Consider the following 13,845-nt stretch of genomic DNA (forward strand, 5'->3'; position numbering starts at 1 on the left):
GAGAGAGAGAGGGAGAGGAGCTCATCGATGCTTAGTGAAGGTGGCGACGATAGGTTCTGACGGCGGCGCATCCATGAGAGAGAGAGAGAAAGAAGAGAGTGAGAGAGAGACTAAAAGAGAGGGGAGAGAAGAATGAGAGAGAGCCCGGCTAGGTTGGCAGAGCCTATAGCTGGGGGCGTGTGGCACCCTCAGCCCGCCCACCATTGCTGTAATAACCCAAGTAGGAAAAAAAAGAGAACTAAAGTTTGTTGGGCACGACGCGATCGGCCACACTGTGGCCGGCCTCGTGGCCAGCATGCAATGCATGCTGTGGCAGCGGTGGGGGTGCCACACACCTCCACCGAGCCACTCTTCTCCACGTCGCGGCAACACGTGGAGGTGGGACCCGGCCCACCGGCCACTCCGCCGCCGCTGTGTGACCCACTCTTCCTCTCTCTAATAATCTCTCTCTCATTCTCTCTCTCTCTCTCCCTCTAGTTCGCAAACAATTACTGACCGCCAGAAAGAGCCGTCGTTGGCCCTTTTGTTCGCCGGTGAGCCTCTCTCTCTCCTCTCTCCTCTCTCTCTCTCTCTCTCTCTCTTGCTCTTCCTCTTTGTCAGTTGTCGTTGAAGACGTTGGAGGTTTGAGCCGCCGACGAGAGGCCGGCCGCTGAGTGGCCACCAGTGACCGTACCCCCCTTCCCCGCTTTCTTCTTCTTCTTCCTCTCCTGCTCCTTCTTCCCTTCTTTCCTCTTAGACTACACCTTGCAAGTGGTGCTGGGCTCAGTCCAGCACCCTTGCAGCGCAAGGTGCTGGGCTCGGTCTAGCACCCTTGTACCGCAAGGTGCTGGGCTCGGCCCAGCAACCAGCTGCACATGGTGCTGGGCTGAGCCCAGCACTATGTATAGTTTAAATATATATATATATATATATATATATATATATATATATATATATATGTATATGCATTTTATTGATTTCTAATTATATCATGTTTAGCAAAACACCTGCAATATAAATTACTATTTTAATCCTAGGTATGTAATAGTAATTATTAAGGTTATGTATGTATATTCTTACGTAATTATTTGCAGTAACTTAATTCTTATTTTCTTAATTATCAAGGAGAATAATAGGTAGATAATTATGTTTTAAATACAATATTAAATAATATAATTATGGTTAATAAATAACAAAACAAATATAGAAATAAAGAGTACATAATTATAACAAGAAACTATCTTTTTGTCGGGTTAATTTTAATTAATAGAAAGACTGACATATTTGTTATAAATAATTTCAGATCCCGACCCCCCTGTTCAAGACCCCGTGGACTTAGCTATCGAGGCTTGATCGTTATCGTAGCAGCGTGAACGAATGGTGGTCTGGTATTTGCAGTGGTGTGAATAGTCTTATCCCCTAGACGTCTTTATCAAATTAGGATATAGTATATATTATGTACATGCATGTTTTGGCTTCCAGCATGATTATATGACTTTATATAGAGATGATTTCAGTCAAGCATATTTTATCATGCATTTGATTAGGCTGATCTTGGATATGAGTATGATGATGATAAATAGAGATGATTAGAGATGATTATACAGTTATGATTTTATATGAAGATAATCTTCTAGTATGAGTGTGCATGATAAACTATTAGGAGTATGCATGTGTTAGATACATGGTTGGAGTCTACATTGTATCATTTTTTTTCTTGATTCTTGTTCCACCTAAATTTCTGTTATGCATTGACTCATTATCGTATTAGATATATGCATGTGATCTGGATTTATAAGGAAAGCATCAAATGTGATTGATATGATAGTTGATAGAAAGCGTGAGGATACCCGAGTAGGCGCCAGGGTTAGAGGTGCTTGGAGTAATGATTATGGTCGTTGATATGCGATATCTCGTGGCTTATGTCCGAGGTCAGTTGAGTCTATGCGCACAGACAATCGGACATATGCCATTTGCTAGAGCATATGTGGCGAGTTATCCTTACGAGGTTTCTATCAACTATGTGGGTGCTCGGTCTTGATGGATATTGATACCCTAGCGGGTGGCGGGGTATGATTATATTTGAGATACTTTTGCGGGTCGTAGAGTATGCTCTGAGCCTTCGGACATGATGTTAAGACCATGTATCGAGTGTTGACTATACATAGTGGTCTAGTGTGATAATGGTATACCGAGATGTCAATGGCGATTATGATACGGAGAATTTCACCTGATTATTGAGTAATTATCATAATTTATACATCATTACATTTGACATCATGATATAGTCGGCATGCATCATGTGTCATATTTGAGGGAGAGTTATGATGATAGTATGACATGGAGATCTATTTATTCATTATCGATGATTATATACTTCTATCAGTTATGACATGTTATCTACTTTTCAATTATGTATTATTGAGAAACATTCATATACTCATTCATAACATAATACTCTTTTTTATTTATATTATCCAGTACTTGATTTATTCTCTGTTTGGCTTCACTGATTCGGGGTAAGATCTATTTACTGAGCCTTTAGCTCATGATTCTCTTTGTTTTCGCCTTTCTAAAAACTCAAGTGAATGAGAGGAGCATGATACTCCCTTAGAGGTCTTATCGGTGAGTGAGGAGTAGAGTGTGGTTAGTATTATATGCTAGATAAGTTATCTTATCTGATGTATTAGTGGGCACCTCCAAAGTGTATCTGTATCCTTGTCTTATATTTTAGCATGTGACTTTGTACTTGTATAATTATGTATATACCACTGTTGTGTATATGTAGTTATGAAAAGCTCTTGATGATGTGTTGCGGCCTGTGTGGGGCCTAAGTAGGGTTATCTGTATGCTGTTGACAGTTAGACTTGAGTTATTCTTAGTTCAGATATTGTGGATAAAATTATGGTGTTGCTACAGGTTTATTTGATTATCGGTAATTAATGAAATGGTCAGGTGCTACGCACGTGCCGTGTGGACTCGTGCCATGCACGTGTTTAGGGTTTGAGTGTTTACAATTGCATGGCATGAGGCAAGCCACGCTATGGCCAACCACGTCGTGCCATGCACCAATTTTTTATTTTAGGGATAGGTTGTTATTGGCAAGTATAATTATTTTTTAAAATAAAGCAATACTAAATAAATACAAACTGTGTACTCTAAAAAAATCAAGGATGCTCTCTTTGCCATCCAAGGGTGCCTAATTCGCAAACACAACCTCCAATTGCTTTATTACAATTACTATTCTATGAATGAAGTGTCGTTTTATAGAGAGAATTTCGTAGACTTCTTTATCCACTTTTTTAGTCTTCAGATCGGTCATGTCGAAGAAGAAAGATTTTGATTTGCTTTTCACCATTCAAAGATTCTGATTTATATTTTCACCATTCAAAGATAATCCAAGAATTGCAACTATTTCCATTGCTTTCATTTGAAGCTTCAAGATGTCAAAATCAAATATTAATCTACTCCTTATTCCCTTAATTATCTCTTGGAGAAGTGGTGTGTCTTATACGATATAAGAAAAGTCAAATAGAAATTTAAAAGATGTTCTGAAAGCAATCTCAAAACTTGAACACTTCATATATTTTGCTTGTATAATAGTGGGAAACTATCACACATGCTTTCAACGACCTACATTTTTTTCAAGATTCAAATTATTACGTCTATATAATATATTGCTTCATTTTACTTTTCTTCACGGTTGAATACAAAAAATGACAAATTGCTAAAAAATACATAAGAGAAAAATAAATTAATAAGAACCTTAGAACATTGCTATGCTATGAAATTCTAAGAATAACACTCTAATACATTAGCAATAGTAACTAAGTGAAGAGTACATTGTATCAACCGTGAAGATGCAAGATACCTATTAGAAATAATTGAATGGAATATCTTGCTTGCTTCTCGGTGATGTATAACAGTTTTTTATAAAATCCTATATAAGATTTCTAAGAAGAAAACAACGAGAATGATGGATATTGCTAAAGAAAAGTTTTCTTTTTTGTTTGTTAATTATGAACCATAAAAATGAGTTTTTTTTATTCAAATTTATTAATTGTGATCTCTTCAACTAACCCACCATCCCATCGTACAAAAAAGCAAAGTTCGAAGAAAAAATAGAAAAATGTCTCGGTTATAAAGCAAATAAAAAAGGACTTAAGTGACAATATTAAAAACAAAATATGGTTTTGGTGCAAATTTCTCTTTATAATGAGAGAGAAATTTATTTCATTATGTTCCTTTTTTTTCTATTTTATGTGTTCAATAAAAATGTAATAAAATAATGATTAGTTCATAGATTTCGAAAAGTTAAGCCAAAACTGATTTTGATCCAAATTCGGCCAGGCTATTTGCAACTTAATTGCACTCTTTTATACCTATTTACAACCACCGCAGAATAGACCTTAAGATCTAACTCACCATTAAACAAAAAAACCCCAAAGCCCTACACTCCTCTGCTTCTCTTCTCTCTTTTTCTCCATCTCTCTTACAAATCATCTTCTACAATTTTGGCACTTCATCAAAAGTGAAAATCTATTGTAGCTCAAGGTAATGGAATAGTTATTACCTAGTGCATATTTTATTTATGGGATCAAAGGCTCTACCAACATTAGGTCAATGCTGAAGAAAAATAGAAACAAAAAAAGAAAGAAATATGTATCTACCACGCTTCCATCTTCAGCTTGAAAACTGCTCTAGTACTAGATTTTCTAGGATTTCCTTTTGAAGCACCATTAAACTCATGAATTTAAGACATCTATCATTTATATGTAAATTATATCTCCTAGTGCATAGAATGTTGCTGAATACTCGGCACTAATTCTAGGATTGAAATGTGCTCTAGCACCATATTTTTGTGATTATTTTCTCAAATTTTAGACCAAAACAATTCTCTTTAAAAACACGTGAGGAGCCCCTTGAGTTTGTTCAACATACTCCTCTCTTATTTCTACAAGACCATCCTATTTAAGAGTAAAAACTAAGTACTTGTAGGACCCAAAATGAGACATGAAAGCTAATATGGTAGCTGTGTTAAAATTTGTAACGAAGATCAACAATAGGAATAATTATTTGAAGATAGAATTGGATAGTGACTAAGATTATGAGTCAAAATTGGTGTAGAATCCTTGAGTCAAAATTACTAGTTATTCTCTTAGTAGACTTGTAGAATCCTTGAGTCAAAATTATCTAAAGTCAGCTATTTCAATATTTAATCTATCAATACCACATAGGTTACTAGCAGACTTCAGATAATTACCAAAATATCTCTCATATTCCTCATGGTTTAATAGTTTTGCATTTTTAAATATCATTATCATGTATTTGTAGAAGCAGTCACATGACTCACATCAAAAGCAAAATATATATTTTTGATGTAATTTGTAAGTTTGATTACTTTTGACTTGTTGAATTGGTTGCACTTTTTAAATTTCCATGAATTAATTTGTAATTAATTTGTCCATAGATTATCAATCAATTACTGTACCTCATATTTTCTCCCATGCTCTCTTTTACATACTTATTTATTATTTATATATTATATACTATTATTGTATATTATATTATATTATATACTATTACATAAATTTGTTATTTTTTTCAAACTAATGTTCATTCCTTCACAAATATTAGATATTATGCTTTCGTACTTCAGTTGGTTTTTAATGTCAAAGGTATTTCCACTGAAGACCAAGAGAGAGGAATTATCCCAGATTACTTCACCAGCTCGCATTTGGTGGCATAAAAATGCTATAATATATAAGTATTTCCTATTATTTAGTCTTTTGTAGAGACAAAAGTAAGTTTTATAATTCCATCTCTTATTCTACTTATAAATTACTTTAGTAGCTACAGTAATATAAGTTATAATTTTTTTACATGAAATATTTACCTAATGTTGCAAGTGCATATTGACATGGCAAATCTAATATTTCTCATTCTCTATGGGTACACTCCATTTTCCCAAGATTAACTATTAAACAATTATAAATATCTATAACTTGGAATTCAAAAATAGATGATGGCTCAACTACATATTGCCTTCCTTTTTCTCATGATCTTTTTACTTTTTGATCTGCATATTTGGTCAATATGGTATTTATTATAATAGTAATATTATGATGTTTCCAAAAATTTCATGCTACTCTTTTTCTCGTTGTCTCGACCAGAATATATAAACGCCTCTCACCCCTTTAAAAGTTGAATTACGACGGTTTATAATGTTAATTGGAATTATGTCATACCTACGGCTTAGGAAGCAACAATTGGCCTATTTCTGCTTCAGAATTTTTTTAATGTACTCATATTGTTGTGGGAAAAATCCTTTCGTTAAATTCATATGTTGACTAAACTCCAAGAGAGTATATGCATAAGCTCCAACCAAAATTTTTTTGTAATGTACACAATTTCTTAGAGCATTTAAAAGATTTTCTAATAGGTGAACTATCCATGTACTGTTTCTGAAAAACTATATTGCACAATATTTATCAAGCCTTTATATCTATTGAACATGATTGTGAGCTCCTAAATTGACAAAATGCAAGAATAAAGGTGCCTAGAAAAGCATGTCTAAGAATCTTCATTTTCTTTCTTTACTATAGCAAAGGTAATAGGGAGCATGCAGTTATAACCATCCATCGTAGTTGCAATTAGTAATACACCATGATATTTACCTATTAAGAAAGTGCCATCAACGTCAATAAAGAGGGAGCATGTGGTCCCTGAAGGTCTTCAAATAAGCTCCAAACCCCCAATAGATACTATGGAAGTGTCCCTCAAACTCATATTTTAAATTGATGTTCATTAGATCCCTTAAGGTCAACTCCCTCATATATGGAGGCAACAAGTTATATGATTTCTTAAAGTTTTCGAGAAACCTCTTCTAGTGCTTTTATCCATGATCGATATGCTTTCCGATATAATATAGTAGTGCTAAACTTCTTTCATATGAAAGTTTCGATAAATTTTTGTCCAAAATCTTCATTTGGAATAAATTATTCGTGTATCTTCTGTAGAATGAATCACTTGTCACTTGTTTATGATCATGTCCTACTATTAGTTTGTTACATGTATGTTGATCGACAAGCATTTTTATTCAATAAGTAAAAACTTCTCTAAATTTTCTTTCTTTTATTATTTAAGGACATTTAGGAGTGCTATTACAAGTTACTACCTTATCGAGTTTATATGTCATAGTTTGATACTCAAAACGTCGCATGACTACATAAATTCTAAGTGCACATTTGAACTCATACCTATGAAATCGTTGTCTAACATATAAATTTGATATAGACATGTTAATCTCAATTTTACTTTGGGAGTGTAAAAGTTTGAAACTAAGTTAATTATTGAAGTCTTTAAAAGTTTTCTCAAAGAGTGCCTCATGTGGATCTATAGGAGTGTCTTTAATATAAGCCCATAGTAAACTCTTGTAATCTACAAGTGTAGTTAATGAATTCAAAGGCACAAAGTCTGGGACCGACGCTTCACAAATAATATCCTCTATCGTGCCAAAATTATTAAACAATAGTTTTCCTAGGAAAAGCACTAATGGACTTGTGTACATTCTAACAAGTTGAGAACAAATATTTTCTTCCAATCTTTCTTTTGGAATTATCAATTCTGAGAGAAAAAAGATATAAGTTGTAAAGATGTGCATTATTAGAAATATATAAATATGCATTATCAAATTAAATTATGCATTAGTTTAATAGTGTGCATTACTTACTATAATTTTTCATATAAAATGATGAAAATGTGTAATATAACTGTGAAATGTGCATTGTTTTGATAAAATATTCTCATAAATGTGTATCGCAAAAATAAAAAAAATAGAAGATGGTTGATTACCTTAAAATCGTTTTGAAGATTCTCCTTATAAATATGCAAAGCACAGTAATCGAAGAAGAGCATAGAGAAAACATGACCTCTATGTCTTTATTATCTTAAACATTAATAAATGAGTCAAATATAGCAATTGGGTAGAGCTATCTCATTTCTATATCGAAGTCATCAGAATTGCTCTGCATCAAAAAAGAGATATATATATATATATATATATATATATATATATATATATATATATATATATATGATTTAAATTGCTCATACTATGTTTTCTCTATGCTCTCATGTATCGCCATAATATATATATATATATATATATATATATAGAAAAATGATTGATTATCTTAAAGACGACTTAAAGATAATCTTTATAAATATGCGTAGCATAGAAATTGAATGAGAGCATAAAGAAAATATAATATTAAAGTTTCTATTATCTTGAATATCAACAAATGAGTTGAATATGGTAATTCAGTAGAGTTATCTCATTTCGAGATCAATATCATCAGAATTGCTCTGCATTAAAAAATATATTTGTGCTTTAAACTACTTATACCCTATTTCTTAGTAATTTGCAATACATTACAATTGCCTATATTGTATATAGTTTTTCCATTTTGATTTGATACATTTCCATCATAATAGATGATAATATTTACTATAGCCATTGATCGAGAAATATTTACATAATAAAAGAAAAGAATTTAGAAGATGTTAGAAAGAGTAGATTTTAATAATTAAGATTATACTTGCTTAGGATGAGGGTTAAAAATGATAGGAGGAAATAGGGCGGGAGAGAATGGATTATTTTGGCGGAGCTCATTGTTACCACTCCAATAACTTTCAACCAAAAGTTGTAAATTTTAAAAGAAAAAGTGCAATTAAATTGCAAATAGCCAAAATCCAGCATCTACGGATTTTATTATATACGTTGAAATCCATCCAAATTCATTGAACTATTCAAGGGCATTGAAATATCATAATTTAATGATTCCAAACCGCTGATTTAGAGAAACTAAAATTCTAAGTCAATTATGTTTGGTGATTCCAAGAAGGGTGTTAAGATGAGTCCTATTTCACAAATAATATCGATCGTGGCCAACTTTAAACTGACCCGACCGAGTAATATAACCTGGTGAACCAGTTCTGGTCTTGGTATGCACCTAACCCTCAAGACCCTTGGGCGCAGCTATAGCGGAACGAAGAAGGCCGCGTGAAGGTGAGGGAGCGAGCGAGCCATGGCGACAAGGACGAAGCTGGTGGCGAAGAGATCGAGCAAATACTTGGAGGAAGCGCTCTACCAGCGTCTATTTAAGGGTGGGAGCTCGCCGCAGAGCGTCAGGTCGGAGCTCGAGGAGTTCCTCAAGAGCCGCAAGCGCGTATTCAAATGGGAGGTCGGGGTCTCCATCCGCAAGCTTCGAACCCACAAACGCTTCCGCCCCGCCCTCAAGGTCTCCTATTTAACCGCAAATTTGCTAGCTACCTTTTTGATGGTTGTTTTTTATGCGCCAGCGATGAGTTTTTGATGTGTTTTTCCTGTAAATTTATCATCTTTTGTGTTTTTATTGCGTGATATAGTAAGGAGTGTTCTTGCTAATGGAGAGAAATGCTATCACGAGACAGAAAGGGGCGTAGGATTTGCATAGTTTCTTTAGTTTTGATATTTGATTAGTGGCATTTATATAACTGATGATGTGGTCTTTTTTTTTTCTTTTTTCATTGCAAAACAGAATTTCATTTGACTTTTTTTATTTCTAAGATCTGCTACATGAGTGTTCAGGTCTGAAGTATCAGTGAGATCTCTTCCTACTTTTGCAGAAAGAATTTCTTGTTTTGAGAAATTAAAGATAGTATCTTCTTATTTGTTTTATTTTTTCAGTTTGATATCCCTCTGTTAAGTGTTACTAATAAACTGATAATTGTTCGTCAGCATATGTTTTTTTGTCATTGTTAGATAACTGGTTAAACTCAAAAGCTTAAGCTTGTAAGTAATGAGCAAATAATGTATACCATGCCCTTAACACTTCCTCATGCGTGCGGCCTCTATACATTGTGCATGGGCAGATAAGAGGATGTGCAGGCCCTGCACAGCGCACCAAAATAAATAAAAGAAATTGGAGATTAGTTAGATTGGATAAGGGTTAACTAGTTAATAAAAAGCTTAAGCTGTTAAGTAATTGACCAATAATGTATGTCATTCTTTTAACAACCATATAACCTTATCAGTGAGGTTTTCTTGATGATTAATAAAATCCTTTTACGAAGAACACAGAGAATTTCCATATTGTAAATTTCAATTTGGTATTTCTCTTTATTGCTATGCATATATCTGATATACTCCCTTTTCTAATTATGAAAACTGTCTAAGGAAGATGCTTGTAGCATTATTATACTAGTCTTCTGGTAAAAAAGATTAAAATTGACTTTGCATAAATCTTAAGGGAGATGCTATATCAACATGGACTTATGCAAAATTTTAGTGCTCATAATCTTATTATCGAATAATTTCTTGTCATTCTGAAAAAACAGAAGTGAATGATATTAAGAGATTAGATAATATTATCTTCTTTATTAAGGCACAATGTGGTGGCAAATGAAACTTTGCCTAGTATTAGCAAGATGAAGTGTCAGAACTAAAGGTGTAGTCAACCGTCATGAAGCAAGAAGAGGGGTAACTTAATTTTCTAAAGTATTTCTGGCATATAAGGACAAATTTCTTGCACTTGCTATGAACCATTTTCTTCATGCTCATTTCATCTCATGATTTTGAACATTTGTTATATGTTTAGAGAATAACATCTTACTTGAGTCTGTGATGTCATGACAACTACTGAGGCATCTTTGCTTGATTATTGGAAAGATTGGGTCCTTAGACAACCTCTGAAAACCCACTACTAAAAATCACGTGGAGAGATCTACATAACTCTCACATGACCTGTCAGTGTAATAATCTCACAAAGCATCTAAACTAAGTTTAGAAATACCATAATAATCCAAGATAATAATCCAAAGTTACAATTATCATATGTTTCAACAAGCCTCTAGGAATACAAGTCCATACACAAATTTAAAGTATAATAACCCTCGTAGGGGCTAAAGTACAATTAGGAATAACAGAATAAACAATGCTAATAGGAAAATAAATTTGCTACTCCTCGATATCCACGTCCTCCATAATTAGTTCTAAAATATTTCCACCAAAATGACGGTGAGCACACAGCCCAGCAAGTATAATCCAATAATAGTAATCTATGAATAATGTATTGTACGATAAATAGATATGCATGTTCATAATTATCAACATTTTAAGGTAAAAGTGTACAGTGTAATTTTCAATAAACTTTCATTTACTCATAACACATATGAGTGTATATTAACATCATAACTCAATGTATAAAAATCCACAAAGCAACCTGATAGGTTACGGTACCAAAAGATAGGCTACGGGACGATCCCTTCAAGATCTGAATTTATTACAGGAATCAGTCCGCGCAACTATGAAAAAATATTTGCCAAATATTCTTCGGTAGTTAAAAAATTACGAAACCAATTGGATTAGATTCGTAACTCCCTGATCTACAATTTTCGTATTTACGCCCTTCACAGATTTGAACTACAACTGGGACAAAAACACGAAAGAACGCGGGTGATGATGGTGGTGACGGGTGGAGTGGATGTTAGGGTTATAGATGATTATGGAGATAACGGTGGATGGTGGAGGTTGTTAAGGATATAGATGAAGGGGAAGAAGTGGTCGATATCCCAAAAAAGAGGGAGGACTCGACAGACAAAGGAGATTAGAAGTTAGGAGAGACCTTGCCAATGGTTAAGGTGGAAGGATGGTGAAGAGGGAGGGAGAGAGAATAGAGAGAAGATAGGAGGCAAAAAATCAATAATCCAATAGTATTATGAATTTTACTACCATCCATACCTTTATAGAGACTAGCCAATAAGTCTTAATACAATAACTAACGCAAATCCTAGTGCAATCCTGTCGATCACGTTCGAACGCGCCTGATTGCGTTTGAACGCGTCCGATCGTGTTTGAACGCACAAAAGACGTTATCTGTATGTGTGAATGTGATGCAGGCATTCGAGCGCGCTCGATCGCATTTGAACGCACTTTTTGCGTCCTCTGTATTTGTGAACCTAATGCAGACATTCGTAAGGGCGTTCGAATGCGACCCCTTCCGCGCTCGAATACGACCTATAAGAATTTTATTTTAATGAAAATAAATAACTAATGCAGTAAGAAAAGATCCTAATTAAATGTATCACAACCAAGTCCATAATATCATACTCTATAAGACAAACGTAATAACGAGGGAGACTAGTCATCTAGCAGTATTATCGCCCGTATATGTCTGGCGACGTTGCATATACCGGTTATCTGTAGCCATCAGACTAAAGACCCCAGTTGTAAGCCCATCTTCAACATCATCACCGCTATAATAAATCATCGCACAAAGCATAATCATTATTTGTAGCTGAATCATTGCACATAGCAGAATTATCACATATAGTAGGAAAGAGCTCATAGCTCATTAGACGCCCTGACCCTGCGTCCTTGGGTACCGCTAGAGTTATAATCTCTATCTCTCTAATATCTTACTAATGTCATCCTAGGCTAGTCTCCAAATAGGGCAGTGTAATCATCTGAATGCTTCATCAGCTAACGACGTCAGGTGTAAACCGCTAATATAATACTTATATAATACACTCTACTCTTAATTCCGGGTTGAGTGAGTGAGAGGCACTGCCTAGTTGGAACTAGACCAAAAATGATATGTGCATGTGGTGCCATAACTTCTATTATTTATTATATCATGATCATCAAGGTAACATGTATCATAACTAAGCATAGAATCTGTCATATATAAATGATAAATAATAATTAATGCAAGTAAGAAATTAATAATGATTGTGTAATTATCATCATAACAATATCATTTTTCATAGACTAACATAAGATCTAACTTGCCTAAAATATCCCTGGAGTTTGTCCTACTCTCCTAAACAGTCGGCTCCTAAATCTCAAAATCCTCCTTGCATAGTAATGGGTCTAATAATTTATAAAATAAAATAAAACATAAGAATAATGAACTTATAAAGCTAACTACCTTGTTGCATAAATTAAGTTTGATTTTCTAGGTCTAGATAGGTGACTTGGTTTTGCATTTATTCTTCCCTATTAATATATTATTTTGTATTAATAAAAAAATGGTCATTTATGGTAAAATTAGAATTATCCTTATTTGCAAATGTCAAATGCATTAAATAAAGATAATTGAAATGATTATTAAATTCACCTACCTAATTTAATTATGTATTATCTTAAATTATGTTAATATAATGATTGAGAAAAATTTTAGAAAGGTAACTACATTTATAAAAGAAAATAAACGCTAATAGTGGCTAGCCTATGGTCTAAAAGCTGGGCTGGGCTCAAGGCCTAGCATTGTATCCATAAAAAGGAAGTGGGCAGCCTATCTATAGCCCATTAGGCCAAAACAAATGGGCTGGTTACAGGTGTGGGTCGCGGCCCACCCTGTAGCTCACTCAGAGATTGGCTGGGCTGGGCTTAAGAGCCCAGCCCACCACTAGTTACGGGCGTGTGCCGTGGTCCACCCCATAGCCCACAGAGATTAGGTAAACTAGGCTCACACCTCTGGCTATTGGTGTGGGCTACAGCCCACCCCGTAACCCACAGAGATTAGGTCCACCACTGGCTACGAGCGTGGGCTGCGGCCCACCCCATAGCTCACATGACTTGGTGGAGCTTAGCCATCCTTAAGAGAAGGAAACCGAAGGAGGGAGATAGAGTTATTGCCGGCGATGGTGAGTCGACAAGGTTGACTTGGGTTAAGGCCGCGATTGAACCGTCGACCGAGGTGGCCGACAGTAAGGAGTAAGGAACTCCATGGCCGGCAGTCATGGAGGTTCCTATTTTGATGCAAAAAGGGCTCGTAGCCCTCAACCTGAGTACCCACCTCTTGCACGCAAAAAGGTGAGTCG

General features: G+C 34.8%; 1 protein-coding gene across 1 annotated transcript in view; it reads left to right on the plus strand.

Moving 5' to 3' along the window:
• Positions 1 to 8,975: 8,975 nt before the first annotated feature.
• LOC140766524 (large ribosomal subunit protein mL101 (rPPR4)) overlaps positions 8,976 to 13,845 on the plus strand; it is a 28,290-nt gene continuing 23,420 nt past the window's right edge. Inside the window, exon 1 of the mRNA XM_073105914.1 lies at positions 8,976 to 9,281. Within this exon, the coding sequence (XP_072962015.1) occupies positions 9,069 to 9,281 (213 nt within the window). The 5' untranslated portion in view covers positions 8,976 to 9,068. The remainder of the gene's footprint in view (positions 9,282 to 13,845) is intronic.

The sequence above is a fragment of the Typha angustifolia genome, chromosome 1 (genome assembly GCF_048772165.1).
Source record: "Typha angustifolia cultivar Huaian chromosome 1, ASM4877216v1, whole genome shotgun sequence".
In the NCBI taxonomy this organism is placed as follows: Eukaryota; Viridiplantae; Streptophyta; class Magnoliopsida; order Poales; family Typhaceae; genus Typha; species Typha angustifolia.